The 16,826-nt window shown below is 43.2% G+C and overlaps 1 protein-coding gene across 1 annotated transcript in view; it reads right to left on the reverse strand.

The window, feature by feature from the left end:
• The window catches only part of PARG (poly(ADP-ribose) glycohydrolase), a 120,640-nt gene that overhangs the window by 56,807 nt on the left and 47,007 nt on the right, over positions 1-16,826 (reverse strand). Inside the window, exons 8-9 of the mRNA XM_060241053.1 lie at positions 6,656-6,748; positions 4,219-4,376 (exon numbers count right to left, since the gene is read on the reverse strand). Coding sequence (XP_060097036.1) covers positions 4,219-4,376; positions 6,656-6,748 — 251 coding nt within the window. The remainder of the gene's footprint in view (positions 1-4,218; positions 4,377-6,655; positions 6,749-16,826) is intronic.

The raw sequence follows: 16,826 nt of genomic DNA on the forward strand, positions 1-16,826 counted from the left end.
ACATGCGTAGGAGGTATCCAGAGCCAGTTTTTATAAACATGAAACCCTATTCCCTAATCAGGTTACGTCAAATAGAGGGAAAAATTTACTCCACAGAGAATTCTCATTAACGTTACCAAATTGATGTTTATGGTAAGAGAGAATTACATTACAGCTAAATCAGATTTCCATTCCCCTGTATAAACATAATATGCTGCATAACCATTTCCTTTCTTAAAACTACTCCATAAAAGGCACATATATCTTAACTAGTGTACATTTCCCCATCTACAGGTTTTTTAAATCCACAAACCATGCTTGGAGGCACTACTAGTGCATGCCTGAGGTTACAGGAGAGTTAAGATCATAAGAACAGCCCTGCAGGATCAGACCAGTGAGCCATCTAATCACTGCCTCATGCAGTTGCCAACCAGTTCTTTAGAGCAGCGGTGTCAAACACGCAGCCCGGGGGGTGAATCAGGCCCTCGAAGGGCTCCTATCAGGCTCCCGAGCAGTTGGCTGTCATCTGCTTCCTTCTCCCTCTACCTTGCTTCCTTCTGCATCGCAGCTTGCTTTGCAAGGCTTGCTCAGTCGCACAGGAACTTCAGAGTAAAGGCTCTATTTTCTCCACTGCCTGAGGCTCCTCCCTTGGGGAGGAAGGGGGGAGGAATAGCTTGCTTTGCCAGGCTCTCTCAAATGCACAGCAGAGCTACTGAGCCAAGCCTCTCTTCCTTCAATTGGCTGAGGCTCCTCCCCCTCCTGGAAGGAAGGAAAGAGCCAGAGCTTCCTTTGCCCAGTTCCCTGGATCCCATGGGCGCAATATAAAGAAAGCACCTTTAAGACCAATGAGGGCTAATGTTTTAAGCATTTTTTATTTTAAGGTTTTTTTAAAAAATCTTTGTACTTGTCTGTGTCCTTTATAAAGTTTATATTTCTGCTACCTAATCTTAAATACGTACACATATGGCCCAGCCTGACAAGACTTGTCTCAACAAGGTCTCATTTATGTCACATTCGGCCCTCATAATAAATGAGTTCAATACCCCTGTCCTAGTGTAAGGAGAGGGACCATGGTCATCATTGGGAGAGCATTTGTTTTACACGCAGGCGGTACTAGATTCATTCCCTGGCATCTCCAGTTAAAAGGATCAAAGAGTAGGTGATGGGAATGTCCTCTTCCTGAGAGCCTGGAGAGTTGCTGCTATTCAGAGTAGCCAATACTGACAGTCAGGGGTCTTTTTGTAGAAAAATAGGTGGTGGAGCTCATCCAGGGATTGTTATGCAGCTGCACCTACTATTCAATACAGTGAATGTTCAGGCTGTATTTTTTTTTTTTTAAAGAATCTTTGATTCAGTCTCCCTTTTTTGTATTAATTTTCTTCTCTTGGAGGACAGCTCTGAATTGAAGTTTATACACAAAAATAAGCTCGACATCTAAAGAAAAGTGCCAGAACAGCACCAACAAAAGAAAATATTTCTTCACACAGAGTGTGATTAAAATGTGGAAATTGCTGTCAGAGGATGTAGTGATGGCCACTGGAATAGACAGCTTTAAAAGGGGATTAGATAGCTTCTTGGATGGGTCTGTCAATAGCTACAAGCCATGGTGCATAAAGGGAACTTCCACATTCAAAGGCAGTCAACCTCTGAATCTCAGTGCTAGTAGCAGGCCTTCTTTTTGTATGTTCTTTGCATGTTAGCCCACACACCCCTGCACTAGGAAGTGATCTAAAGTACTTTCTGTTGCACTTCCTGTTTTTCCACTCTATCACTGGAGCAGGTGCTGTCTAGAAGGATTCTAAGTATTTTCCAGTATATAAAAATTTCCAGTAATACTGTCAGCTGAATGTTTAAAAATCTGGCGATAAGCTTGCTGTCATCAGCATGTAAGAGTTCCAAGCAACAGTATATTTGGTAAATTTTAAGCGAAATAAAGGGAAATAAAGGACATCGTTCTCAACCTTCTGTACCAAGAGCCTCTTGTTCTGACAAACCAGATAGATAGTCTTGTCAAATTTCAAGAAGCCAAACATTGTGAGTGTTCTATTTAATACGTACATATTGAATGTGTCATTTTTATTTTACTACCTCAAACTAGCTAATTAAGCAAACAAGCAGAATAAATAACTAAGAAATGTTTGCCTGAGTTTCAATAAACAATTTGTAGCATCAAAAACACATGAATGTAACCTTTTCCTTAAAGAAAATGCAAAACTTATTTTTCATGGAGATTTTGGCAGGATGAAAGAAATGAATTTCAGAAAGGAAAATATAAAAATTCTGTTAAAAATAAGTTATGTGTTTAACTCCCATTGCCAAAGGGTTATTCTGAGGAGGTAAACCTCCTGATTAGCTATAATGATCCACCACCAAATATAATTCTGGTAAATTATAATACTCCTGACTCTGTCATCCTAATTGAATTTAGGATAAAATCTAGCAAAAATTAAGCAACTAACGGTGTGTTCTTAAACAGACTTAATCCCTTCTAAACCTACAGAAGTCCTTAGATTTAGAAAGGCCTAACTGTGCTTAGGGTGCTGGTATAAGTTGTACTGATCTCCAAAAGGAGAACACGCTTTATTTGTCATATTTTCAGGGTGCAGGCAGGCAGGAGTCCAAAGCCAGTCCAAGGTGAAAGTCCAGGAAGTCAAGCAGGAGCCAGGTCACCAATGCAGAAGCACAAACCGGAATCAGAAGTCAATGTCCAAAAACCAAAAGGTCAGGGTGCCAAGGAAATCAAGCAGGTCAGGATCAGGAAGGAGCGTGGATGCAAGCCAGAGAATACACTTTTTGCTTTCATAAGGTTACCAGGTCCTGAGGTGGGAGCTATATGGGGGCCTCAATCAGCCTGCTCCCTGGGTGGCAGTGACTCTGCTAGAACTCAGGGCCGAGAGATCTGAAGCCTCGGCATGCCTCATGTCTTCGCTCTGAAAGTTCTTTCCGGAGCCTGCTTCGAACTCTTGAGATGGAAGGAGGAGAGCTCAGAGGAGATCGATTGTCAACAGCTGACACTGGTGCCTGGAGAGTGATTGATGGGTCAGCTGCTGTTTGTTCAGCTGAGGAACTGGCTGGCAGCTCTTCCAGATCTGTTAACCCTTCCAGCTCCTCCTCGTCAGGGCTCATGACAATTTCCCTAGAAGTTTCTGTGGCTTAAACATCTTTGGCTTTATTATGTTCTTGATTTCCATATCATGGGCAAACACTGTTCTGTACAGTAAAATCAGTCCTTGTATATAGAGAGTTCTAGGTGCTCAATTCTCTAGCAAATTATCTCTGTGTGTCCTTGGATATGCAGAAACAGTCCCAAACAAGAATGCATAAGTTTCAAACCTGCTCCTTTTGTTTCCAAGTAGATATGACTGTTGCAAATGTAGAGTTTGATCTGGTACAAAATTTCCACCCATGCAAAGCACAGATTATTTTTGTGATTCTGCCCTCTGCTGTAAATCTCCAACTTCCCCTCCAAGCTATTCCTGGACGTCCCAAGAAGCAACATTCTGTGGGGCATTTTGTGCAGTAGCAGGTTAGGGGGGAAGATGAGGAAGTCCTGCTTCTGTGGACAGAAATTCTTCCATCCACTATGTTCATTCATACATAAATTCACACTGAATCCAAAGATACATTTCTCTAATACATTTCTCTCATGAACGGGAACCAAGAGTCTCTGTACCACATTTTATGTACATCTAAAAGAGCTGAAACAAAGATTCATATCTATAATGAAATATCAAAACACTGAATCTCAAGAATCCAATGAATGGCATCCAACTATAAAGCTGTGTTCCACATAGTCAAACAACTAGTCCACCTCACCCAGTATTGCTTCTTTTTGACAGATATTGGCCTGGCGTGAGCTACCCAGGATTTATTCAATGGAGATGCCAATGACTATGACCGTATGCATGAGTTCTACCTCTTATATTGGATACTTGCTCTCAGATTTCGATCAATATCATTAATGTAGTTTCTGAACTTTTTCCTCCACCATCTCTGGTTCTGCTAGTTTTATTAGCTCCCTAACATGTCCATATATAAGCACAAATCTACTTTGCTTATGATATTTCCCAAGCTCTAGTAATGGGTGCTTCTGAAATAATGTGATTTGCATCATTTCCTGTTTGTAATAAGGTTTTAGGAGCCCACCAAGTGAATCAGTGATTTAATTTTGACCAATAAGCTTCTGTTTTAGATTCATACACCCCTGAAAGCAGGTTCTGCTTAGATTCGCCACTGTACCTGTTGAAGTTAATATCGGGATAGCTTGAATATTCCGACTTCATCTTGGCATTACGTCGTGGGAAAGTGCAGAAGAAGGCATTTGCGAGCAAGCTAGCCGTCTGCTCTTGTGACATCGTGATGGAGTGGTTCATTTTTTGTTTCAGCAGAGGTATTGGCTAGCAAAAGGGCAGAAAGATGTAATTAGTTGAGCTATGCCATAAACTAAAACCAAACAAGGAGCACAAAAATTACATTTACTAATTTAGAGCAGAAGTAATTCAGCGCCACTGGGAGGGTTGTTAAATCAGCAGCACCATTAAAGTCAAGAGCTGTTTATCCAAGATGATTGGGAAGAGTCTCGTTTGACAAACTGCAGATTTCTAGTCAATAACGAAAAAGAATGGCAAACAAAGCACCACTATCTCGAACAAAATAAAAGTGTCTATAGGAGGAACAGATGGAATATAAGATACAGTGGAAGAAAAATGAAACATCAAGAGATTGCCAACAGCTGTATTTTGCAGCCTCGCTGTCATACAGATTAGAGAAAATGGGCAATTATTGCAATCACATCTTAACAGCTGCAAAACAAGAACGCAAGACGACATACCAAGCAATATCACTGTAAAAGAATAACTGAACAATTCCTGGCTTTATGTCTTTCAACTATAGAAGAGCAAAGACAATAAAAAAGATCGAACTTCCAACAAAATCCACAGGAAGTTTTACTACAAAACACGGCTGGTAATTTTATGAAGAGCTTCCAATACCTGGTGTTAACTTTCTACCTTTATTTGTGTAAGGCATGTGCTGAACATGAAACAACACAGGACTCCATCCTGTTGAGTCACTTAAAAACTACCATTAAGGATTTAGAGGCAAATCAGCACTGGACACATTCACAGTTGCTGAAAAATCTTTGAAGTTTGTCTACAGATTTGCCAGTCTTTCTTATTTCACTCAGTGTTAAATGACGTTTTTCTGAACTCCTGAGAATTCAAGAAGTTTCCTTGGCTTCCATTGAAGTTTGAACAGAGATAAAAAATTTATCTGTGCATTTATCTCACTCTTCCTTCAAGGAGCTCGGGGGTATGTATCAACACTGTTGCTTCCCCCATTTTATTCTTATAAGAATCCTGTGTGGGTTGTGTGTGTGTGTGTGTGGCTGGAATAGACCACACAGTGAGCTCTGTGGCAATGCAGAGCCAGGTCGAGATCTAACTACTGCACCCAATGACTTCAGTTCCAACATAAGTCTTTGTAGCCAAAGAGCAGGATCTGACATAAATAAGACCTTGTCGGGCTGGGCCATGTATGTCATAAAATGTAATGCCAGGTAGTGGAGATATATACTTTATAAAAGACACAGACAAACGCAGTTAAAGATTTTGTATCTCTCCCGTGTGACCGAGGGAACTGGGCAAAGGAAGCTCTGGTTCTTTCCCTCCCTCCCCAGGGGATGAGGAGGAGGCGGAGCCTCAGCCAATAGAAGGAAAAGAGGCTTTGCTCAGTAGCTCTGCTGTGCGATTGAGAGAGCCTGGCAAAGCAAGCTCTCTTTTCCCCACCTTCCTCCCAAAGGGAGGAGCCTCAGCCAATGGAGAAAATCGCGACTTTGCTCTGTAGCTCCTGTGAGACTGAGTGTGCCTGGCAAAGCAAACTGTGACACAGAAGGAAGCAAGAGAGGGAGAAAAAAGCAGACTTGCACACGGGCCTGAAAGGAACCCTCCAAGGGCCTGATCTGGCCCCTGAGCTGCACGTTTGACACCCCTGGTTGAGAGGTATGTGCTCACTGATTTATTTTTTTATTTCCCTGAAAGCAGAAAACAGAATGCTAACAAAACTGCCTAAAATTGCTTTTGCTACTGTTACATTTTAAAATGTTTTTAAAGCCCTAATATATTCTATTTAACTCAGTTTTCATACTAATGTATGTCAGCAAAGAACTATGCATAATTTTTGTCACATTCCATTCTATTTTTTGGGGGAGGGGCTATATCAAAAAGACCAGCTGCTATGATCAGAAACTCAACCTTATTTGTGTGAACCATCCTGATGATTTCAACAAGATGCAATGGGGAGATCACACAATCAAAACCTTTAACAACCTATGAACGATGTGTTATGGGCAAACGCTGTCATTCTATTGCACTAAATTTTTACATAATATGCTAAAGCGAGGAGCAGCTTAAGCACAAAGTTTGAGACTTGAACCAAAAGAAATCAGCTAACAAATGTCAGTGTTGCCTGGCTGGCCAGACCATCCCCCCCCCCCACCATGCAAGGTTTTGATATATAGCTCAAATCAAGGCTCAGAAACAGGACATGATGTTCTGCGTATTCCCTAGGCCTGAACTCAGCTAGGCAGGGACCACATAAGGCCTTGACCCCAACCATTCATTACCGTTTCCAGGAAATTAATTTGCTGCAGAAAATATATGTAAGCTCTCCATCTAACCTGGCTGCAGATGCTAGGCAGACAGAGGGCCAGCTTCACCATATCAGGCAGAATTGATTGAAACAAATGTTGAGCTTCTGCATCTTCAAGTACCTGCAGGGAGAACAGAAGAGACACTTGAGTCCGGCATTACAAATAAGGCCAAGGGAACTTGGGCCACCTGTAAAGCAGCTGGCTTTCCCGGAGCAAAAAGTTACTCTCCTTAGGATGCACACATTTTTTTAAGAAAAGGGTTTTAAAGGTTAATGTAGAAGTCAAAACTTTGACGATTCAGGTTCTAAGGTTAGACATTGGTCTGTCAATTCATGTGACGCAGACAAGCAAATCAGAACGGTTACTGCATTTTCATTACCAAGAACGGAAAAATAATTACCGAGCTTCTTGGAATTTTTACAAGTGCCCTTTGGCCACTCACAAGCATCCTAAAGCCCAAAGGTGTTTTAAAAAAAATCACTACATTTATTAGTTGCTTTTCAAACTTAATAGTTCTCAAGATGACTTACAGGAAAGGAATGCATGTATTCCTATTAGCAGTATTCCACAGCTGCTTCTGGAAGTCTTTTCAGAAACTCTGGTAGTGGTAGAAAGTGCCTTCAAGTCACAGCTGACTTATGGTGACTGCATAGGGCTTTCCAGGCAAGAGATGATCAAAGCTGGTTTGCCATTGCCTGCTTCTGTGTAGCAACCCTGGACTTCCTGGGTGGTCTCCCATCCAAATACTAAGCAGGGCCGGCCCCTACTTAAGCTTCCTAGAGCTGATAAGATTGGGCTAGTCTGGGCCTATCCAGGCCAGGGCTCAGGAGCCTTGGACAATGTTAAATTGTCAACCACTCAATTTGCCCACCCCTGGACAGAATGCAAACGAGAAGTTCATATTTATTTAAATCATTTCTACCCTACCTTTGAAAAGAAATGTTTCCAAGGCAACTTACCAGGAGGAAAGAAAACAGAACAAAACCCACAAATGAAACAAACATCAGGAGCCACTGAAACAGACATAGATGATCTTCCAAGTGATAAATAAGTGCGGCAGCAACTTAATCAAAAGCATATTTCTCCAACCTGAAACCTACTAAAAAAGGCACCAGGGAAACCACTCAGGAGAGTAAGTGTTCCACATCCTGGGTGCAATCGCAGAAAAGGTCCTGACCTCAGAAGGTCGGGATATGTACAGAAGAGCCCCAGAATATGATTTGAAAGATTGGGCAGGCTCATAACAGATCCTAAGCCATTTCTGTATATGTATGAGACCAGAAAATTTCAATCAAACCTAAAGCACTGAAACCAATAATCAGCATTAAAATCAATAATCAGCATCCATTAAAAAACCTAGCTGAACAATTCATTCTAATTTTTCAACATTCTCATGTTCTATGGTGTGATGAAGAAATAGAACAGAACCCCAGAAAAGCCAACACAGTTGCTATTTTGATTCTTAATAGCTGGGTGCACCAATGGTGATATGTTTCAGAAGCTTTTCTTATTCTCGCGCTTCCCCCCACCAGTTCCCCTGGAATATAAACAGTGATCCATCGTGTGAAGAAACTGAGCAGAGAAGCCTTTTCCTCTCTTTCCATAATGCTAGAATAAAAAGTTACCCAAGTAAGCTCATGGATATAGATTTAGGACAAAAGGAAGGAAATACTTCCTCATGCAGTTTTATGGGATTTTTGCTACCATATAAAAGCCATTATGTTAGATGGATTCAAAAGGGTATTAGACAAATCTGTGGAAGGAAGAAGCTATTAGAAACAGTAGCAAAGAATCTCCATGTTTAAATACGACGTATTTCTGAATGCCAGTTGCTAGGAGGAAACAGTGGGGAAAAGACGGTTGCCTTTATGCCTTATTTGGGTATTTTCTAGGAGCGCCTCATTGGTCCCTGTGACGGAACGGCCCTGGTTTGCCTACCAGACCCCATTCCCCTTTTTGGAGGGAGCTATTTCTCCTCTGGCCACTTGGGCTCGCTGCCACCACCTGCTCAGTCTAGGGGTTCGGATTGAGAGGAACAGGACTCCCAATCCCCCTCTCCAGCTCTGAGGCCAGGCCTCAAGGTCCTCTGCCACCCTGTACTTGGGTATCACAGAGACCACAGCACTTCTTCGGGGAACCCCTGGAGGACAGGCACCTTATCCAACTACAGGCCTTCCCCCTTTCCCCAGGGCCCCCTTCATAAAGCGTGGTCTAAAGCGGTTGGGGATCTATGTGGTACAAAATTTGACTGCCAGCATTCAAAACAGTAAAAATATTTAATTAGAAGAGAAAAAGAAAAGAAAAGAAAAGAAAACAAACAAACAAAAGCAGTTGCCTGTAAAAGTTTAGCACAGCACCCGAGCAGCAACCAGAATGACAAATAAAAGGTGGATTTAAACGCATCCTCCCGTCCCTGGTCTAAACTTGCCCTGCCTTGTGGATGACTTCCTCGGTCTGACTGCCTGTTGTCCACTCTTCCTCTGCTCTTGAGAAGGCCTCTCCCACAGTCAGGAGCCCACAGACTGACAACCTCTCTCCTTGTAGTTGAATAAGGGGCCAATCCTCCAGGGATTCCCCGAAGAAGTGCTGTGGTCTCTGTGATACCCAAGTACAGGGTGGCAGAGGACCTTGAGGCCTGGCCTCAGAGCTGGAGAGGGGGATTGGGAGTCCTGTTCCTCTCAATCCGAACCCCTAGACTGAGCAGGTGGTGGCAGCGAGCCCAAGTGGCCGGAGGAGAAATAGCTCCTTCCAAAAAGGGGAACGGGCTCTGGTAGGCAAACCAGGGCTGTTCCGTCACAGTCCCTATGGAAAACACAATGACAGGTTAGATGGCCCTATGGTCTGATCCAGCAAAGTTCCTCTTATGTAGGAGTTAGATTTGGAAGAAGGGGTCACAGCTCTTAGGTTGAGAAGGAAAGGAAAGAGTTCCCTACTTCTATACCCCCCTCCCTAAGTAAATACGGTCTCAAAGCACTGAGAGGAAGTGGGAAGGGTCAAATTCTTAGAAGCAACCTGCCTGCATATTTGGATTTCCTCATTATAATTTCTTTTCCATTCATCCTCAAAACAGAGCTGAAGTATGAAGGGACGGGGAAAGGAGACCCTTCACCTAGGCTCAGGGAGAGACACAGGCTCCAACACCATCTCAAAAACAAAACAGAATTTGTTCTTTTATGATTCATGAGATTGCACACATAAAATAAGACAGACTGTGCATGCACGTGTGAGTACATGCATGCAGAGTTATTTAATATTTGTATTAGACCCTAAGAAATTCATCTCAGGTTGTGAATTCAACCCTTCACCTGCCCACCCCAATCAAACTTGACAAGCATTATGGGAGTCTGAAATATTTATCAAGCATCTGAAACAACCAACAGGCGCCATAGAAACATTAAAAAGAACAAGAGTCTGATTTCACAGTACAATCTAATCAGACAACATAAATAAAACAGTGAAGATGAAGAATCAAAAGGAAAAGAAAAAAAACCCCAAAACTAACCTGGGAAGGTGAAGATAAATTCTGTCGCTATTAGATTCTGCTGTTTTATTAATGTTTTGTGTGCACTTGTACTTAGGCTCTCTTTAAAACAAATGCAGCAGTAACAGCTGGCAACCATGTAAAATTGAGAAGCAATAAGCAGGAAGATTTAAGTTTTACAGAGAAGCAAGATGGAGGGGATTAGTTTGATCTAGCAAAATCGCATCTAGAACACACTGCGGAGGATGTATATTGAAAACGTTCTATGCAATTGTCGTTTAAAACAATTTATTGTAATGTAATATATTGTGATAATGTCATCATTTGTCATTAAATGTTAGTACACGTTCTATGCAATTATCAAAACAAGCGAGAGGAGCCAGAAGGATTAAGAGAAATCAAAATGATTATGACAAGGAGCATATGTAAACCAAGCTCATAGCTGTCAAAACAATCCAAAAAAGTTTGAAAGCCAGAGTGCGTGCCAAAAGTCTACCACCATCATTACTAGAGGAATAAGAACAAATAGTAACTTTCAGTGGTGCTAAAATTTTAGGGGATTTCAGATATGAAAGGGATAGCAAAGAAGACAACAGGTGCAATGAGATCAATCAATGCCGGCAAATAGTGACTTCACAAAATACTGAAAGAATATATGCATTCCCGCACATATAAGAACATAAGAGAAGCCATGTTGGATCAGGCCAATGGCCCATCCAGTCCAACACTGTGTCATGCAGTGCCCAAAAAAATCAGGTGCCATCAGGAGGTCCATCAGTGGATCCAAGACACTAGAAGCCCTCCCACTGTTGCTTTCCCCACCCCCCAAGCACCAAGAATACAGAGCATCAATACCCCAGACGGAGAGTTCCAACAATTGCTGTGACTAATAGCCACTGTTGGACACACACAGCAACAAAGCGCTGCAAACTCTGTGGGACTTCCCCCCCCCCCCAATATGCCATGTCTTCTGTTTTACTCTTAGGGTTGCCACATCTGGCCTAGAAAATTAATGGCCATTTTGGGGGTGGAGCCTGTGGAAAGGGTTTGGGGAAGAAAAGAACCTCAGCAGGATATGATGTCTTACACTCCACCCTCCAAAGCAGCCAGTTCCACCAGGGGAATCTGCTGCAATTCTGGGAAGCTGGCAACCCTATTTACTGTAGACAACCAACACAGTTCTGTGATCCCAGAGCATTAAGTTGGAAAGAACATTTCTTTTGTGCTGTGAACTGCTTCAGGGAGTACATGGGCAGCAAAATACCCCAAAACTCCAGCGTTCATCAAACGTTGCACAAAACTTGCCCTTCCGCACAATCTGCCTCCTGAAGCAGCAACATAGAAGATTGTTTTTAAAAGGGCTGAATCTGGATTTCAAGACACAACCTCCAGCAAATACGTCTCAATTTAATTCAAGAGAAGACATTTAACCTTCAGCGTCTGGCAGACTGGCAGCTGCTGATAGTTCTTCTCCTTTGGGTCGCACCTCCTGTCTTCTCAAACTGACACTGTGAATAGAGGCTGCCGTGCTTTGTTGACGGCCACAAGCCCTATAGTCTCCCTTATCTGGTGACAGATTATGGCGCTGGACTTTGTCATAGCCGTCAGCATTTCGACCTTTCCCTTATGGAGCACTGGAGGTAAATTCCTCCGCTTCCTTCTTAAAACCAAACTGTGACTGCAACTTTGGAACTTCAGCTTTACAAAAAAAAAAAAAACAAGAAGCACGCCTGCTCCCATTTATGTAATACATTTCTGTCCAATTTCTTCGGCCGGGGGTTGTGGGAGGTGGTTCCAGGACTTCCGTAAGGGTTGGGGAGCCACACCTCAGACCGAGCCAGTGGAGGGGTTCAAGGCACCTGAGTCTCCGCCTGGCTCCTGCTCTTGCCTCTCTTTCTCTCTGGGAATCTCTCACATTTCAGGGACCAAGCTCTTCCTCCCCGGTGTGGCTTGTTCCTGTCCCTTAAATGCCCGTCCCCTGCATCCCCGCCCCCTATGATCAGCTTCCGGATCGGTCTCTGCTGCTCCTCCGAAGAGGGATGGGTGGCCTCGTCAGGTGTGGTTGGAGGGTCACTCTTGTTTGGTTTCCTCCGTTGGACGCAGATCCCCACAGCGGAGGTAGAAGTGTCAATGGTCAACCCAGCAGCCAGCTGGCTGTGGGGGTACTCTCCCCTCCCAGGCAAAGACAGAAAAAGGGACGGGATTATTCAGGGAAGTTCCATCAAGGACAGGAAAGGGCCGACAGATCCAACTCCTGGACAATTTCTCTTCAAAAATGGTCATTCCCACTACATGCCATCTTTGCTAGCCCAGCATTAAAACAGCCTTCCTTCATTTCCTTTTGACGAACTAGCGAACTCTCAGGCAAGGTAACAGAAAATGTTTTGCAAGTTAAGTCCAAAAGGCAACTAGCCACATACATCTTTTTGCGATCAGGATCCAGAGGCCTCTCTTGCAGAGTTCTAGAACTATATAGTACCAACAATTTTTAAGAGATCTCTTCCGAATAAACTTTATACGGCTTACGTACCTGCTATGTCCTTACAAGTCAGCTCTGCAGTACTGAAAAATGGGGGAAAGCAACTAGCAGAAGGGCTTATCGGGGAAGTGATGTCTCTCTATGGATGCTGCAGAGAAATACGTAGTGGTAGCGGTGGTAGAAAGTGCTACCAAGTCACATCTGGCTTATGGCAGCCACCTAGGGTTTTCAAATCAAGGGGTGAATAGGGGTAGTTCGTCATTGCCTGCCTTTGCATGGCAACCCTGAACTTCCTTGGTGATCTCCATTCAAGTACTAACCAGGGCCAACCCTCCTTAGATTCAGCTAACCTGGGCCATCCAGGTTAGAGCCCAGAGAGATATGTAAGGTCTCTTGACACTTCCATCATCTGTCACTCTGGAATGTCCCTCATCACAGCAATCTTGGCATCAGGGACACCCTAAGAAAGACATTTCACATGGCAAAATATCCATGGAAGTTGCGCTGCTAAGGAAGAAGAATCTGAATCAATAACCCAATATCACAATTACACCAGCAGTACAATCAAGTCCAAAACAGAGGGCTGATTGTATTGGACCTCTGAAAACAAGGGACCACAAAATGGGGGCTGGGTAACAAGAAAAACAGCTACTAGCACTATGTCTTATCTGTCTCCTATTAACACTGCATTGGTTGGCAACTAGACTTGAAACAAAGCGGTACAATGGCATAAAACCTAGACTACATCTATCTTGCCACCTAAAAGGTGACAGAATAGTGACAGATCCCATTTTTTAAAAACCCTCATTTGAAAACAAATTTTATTTCTCAGGAAGGAGACCTCGTTTACACAACACTGTTTGCCACTTGCCGGGGAAATTACTCGGGGGAGTTCTACCAAGGTTAGCCCGTGAGTGATTGCTTACATGAAACAAGAGTTTTGAGTTCTGGTCCCTAAAGACCTGTATCAGCAAGAGTCTTGCTCACTGTAACGGGCATTTCGCCCAGGAATCTGGCTCAAGAACTGGATTGTCCAGAGGATACAAAGAGCTCAGCATATAATGCAGCTGAGATCTCTCAGTCAAAGGGATTTGATTTGCAGAGACACAAACAAACACCCCAGGAAGAAGAAGTCTGCTCAGAACTCCTGTTAAGTAATGACCGCTTGATGCAATAAATTGATCTTCCCTCAAATGCAAACACTGGGCATGCTTGACGGCACAGGGAGTAGCGTGCAAGAGAAGCAGGGGGTGAAATGATGTTGGAGAGTTTCTAAATCTAATCCTGACAGACCATCAAACCAAACAAACTCAGCACGTGACGCAAAACCGCCGGATCACTCTATCCATCAGAGAAAGATGACAGGATAATCAAGTTTCCAGAAGGTGCAACAGCATGTAAAAACGACTTCACGTTCTCTCCTTGTTTTCCCTCCCTACTTTAGACCAGAAGATGCCGACTGACTGAACCACAGCCCCCCTCCCCGGGAACAAAACCAATGTCTGGCATACACCAGTTGACAGTTCTCCCCTTATATACACTTCCTGATTTTTAAAGATACAACAGGCCTTTCTTTACAAGAGCCCATTTATTTAGGGGGGAGGGGGGGTTAAAGTCAGTAAAACAGTGGTTTGGAATTGTTCCAATGTGTCACCGTTTAACCATCAGCTCCTCCTATTATATGAAAAAGGAATTCAGCTTTAAAAAAAGATCAGTCTTTTTTCTAAGGCTCACTGCTTGGTGAATTTAAATGTAGCTGCTGGTATATCTCAATCTGAGGACACGCTACAGGGTTAATTTCTCTCTGTAGAAGACTGCCACGCTTTGGCAACACAAGAGTCACTTTCAAATTATATTATAAACCATATGTTTATTAAAGCATCAAATGCTGAGAAATCTGGGCAGACTTCCCGCACGCTAAAACACCACTGGCAGCGACATCCAAGATAATTAAGATTCTGCATTGCTAAGGTGATTCCGGTAAAAAAGAAGAAATGGGAAGGCAGAGGATAAGAATCACCTAACTCAGCCGGCACCTCTCTTGTACACCAGAAGACCCTTTCAACTGCTTCACCCCAATCTGCATAAAGGGACAAGACTGAAGGCATCAACTGCCATGATGCAGGAAGCACTGAGGGAGCTGGGAGGGAAAGCAAACTAGGGTGCAGCTACAGTAGCAGCCCTAGAAAACAAAGCAGGAGAAGGAAGTTGCTTGCTGGCCGGATTTGGGCCCTGCATGAGCCCAATCCGTCCAGCGGGCTGCATGTTTTGACACCCCACCCTAAAAATTCTGGGACCTTCATACCTTCGGGACCACATGTCCCAATATGACCCTCCTCAGTCCTCATTACAGGGCCTACTTCAGATTCCTGGTCCACAAATAGCCCATTTGTTATCCGGTAGGACAGGGGTGGCCAAACTGTGGCTCAAGAGCCAAATGTGGCTCTTTCACACATATTGTGCTGCTTTTGAAGCCCCCACTGCCCTGTTGGCCACCTTAGAGAAGCCATTTGTCTCTTGAAATCACTTCTCCAAGCCAAGCCAGCCAGCAGCTTGGAGATCGTATTTAAAGTTAAAGTTGCTTTCTTTTCACCTCTTCCTCCTCTTTCCTTTCAGATCTCAAACATCTGACGTTCATATCTTTCAGCTCTCAAAACATCTGACATTTATTCTATGTGGCTCTTACATTTAGCAAGTTTGGCCATCCCTGCACTAGGGCAAGGGCCTACTTGGGGGTTGCCCCAGCTCTCTGGAACCAGCTCCCAAGGAGGTTCATGCCCTGTGGGAGCTATTAAGTTTCCATAGGGCACACAAGGCTGCCTTGTTCTGTGCAGAGCTGAATTAACCAAGAGAGTGGTTGTGCCAGCTGCCTGTTTAGATTTGTTCCAGAGCTGATGCCCAGTTGAATTTTTAAATTAAGTTCTGTTTTACTGTATTTACTAGTTTATTTATTTTTAAGTTTTATCACTATGTTGTGTCTATTGTGAACCACTCCGTTGAGGAGAGTGATAAATCAGATTAAATAAATTCCTGGCCACAGAGATCAGGCGTGTAATAGCCCCTTGTCTGTGATCAGCAAGACTTTCCCCCATTCAACCAAGTAAATAAATACACTTTTGTGAATAATAATAATAATAATAATAATAATAAATTTTTATTTATATCCCACCCTCCCCGCCAAGGCAGGCTCAGGGTGGCTTACAAAGGCATGATATAGAAATATCATGTTATGACATTAAAACAAGATAGTACAGTCAATAAACAAAATAATACAATTAAATACAATATATAAATTAAACATTAAAATAATTAATATAAAAACAGTATAACTAAATGGTGCTACAGTCTCAGTTTGTACAAATGGCTTAATATTGTTTCTAGGTTTCATCCTAAAAGGCTAGTTGGAAGAGGGCGGTTTTGCAAGCTCTACGGAACTGATTAAGATCCCATAGGGCCCGCACCTCCTCTGGTAGCTGATTCCACCATTGGGGTGGCTTTATAGAGAAGGCCTGCTCCCTAGTTGTTTTTAGTTTGGCCTCCTTAGGCCCAGAGATTTCCAGAAGATTTTGTGAACTAGATCGCAGTGCTCTCTGGGGAATGAAAGAAGAATGAAGAGATAATTATTGCCTTTCATGCTACCAACTTGCCACAAATGACTTAATACAGGAATGAATGGAAGGTGTGAAAAGGTTCAGGTAACTCCTTTGGACTTACTTTTAAGGAGATGCGTGTAGACAGAGTAACACCACACCCTAATGTTAATGGAATATGGTAGCTTTGCGATACCGTAGCAGTATGGGTGGGGCCTTACTCTAGCCCGCCTACCAGCTCTAAGTTCACCCATATTAGATGACAGCATTGCACTTTATCAGTATTAGGACTGCGGCCATAGGCTAGTGCAGAAAACGGGCAGAGCTCCCAAGAACTATGAGCTGAAGAATTCTCTGGATAAAGGGACAGGACTGAAAGACTACACATTGCATCGGGTGCCATTCATGCTTCATGAAAGAACTGTGTCTCGATTGTCTTCTGCGAGAAGGCAAAGACTTTTTTGTCCAGTTTGACATAGCCCTACTTGATGTGAGCCAGCAGCCTTGCTCATCCTACCTTCAATTATACTGTGGGTCCACACAATTCCAGTCAATCCCTTTTCCTTGTGCTTTTGCATATGCACCTAGCACAAGAACAAATGGTGCCCAGGGGCATCTCTTGCCTCTGCCCTCCTCCACTGATTTATA

Source organism: Heteronotia binoei, chromosome 6 (genome assembly GCF_032191835.1).
Source record: "Heteronotia binoei isolate CCM8104 ecotype False Entrance Well chromosome 6, APGP_CSIRO_Hbin_v1, whole genome shotgun sequence".
In the NCBI taxonomy this organism is placed as follows: Eukaryota; Metazoa; Chordata; class Lepidosauria; order Squamata; family Gekkonidae; genus Heteronotia; species Heteronotia binoei.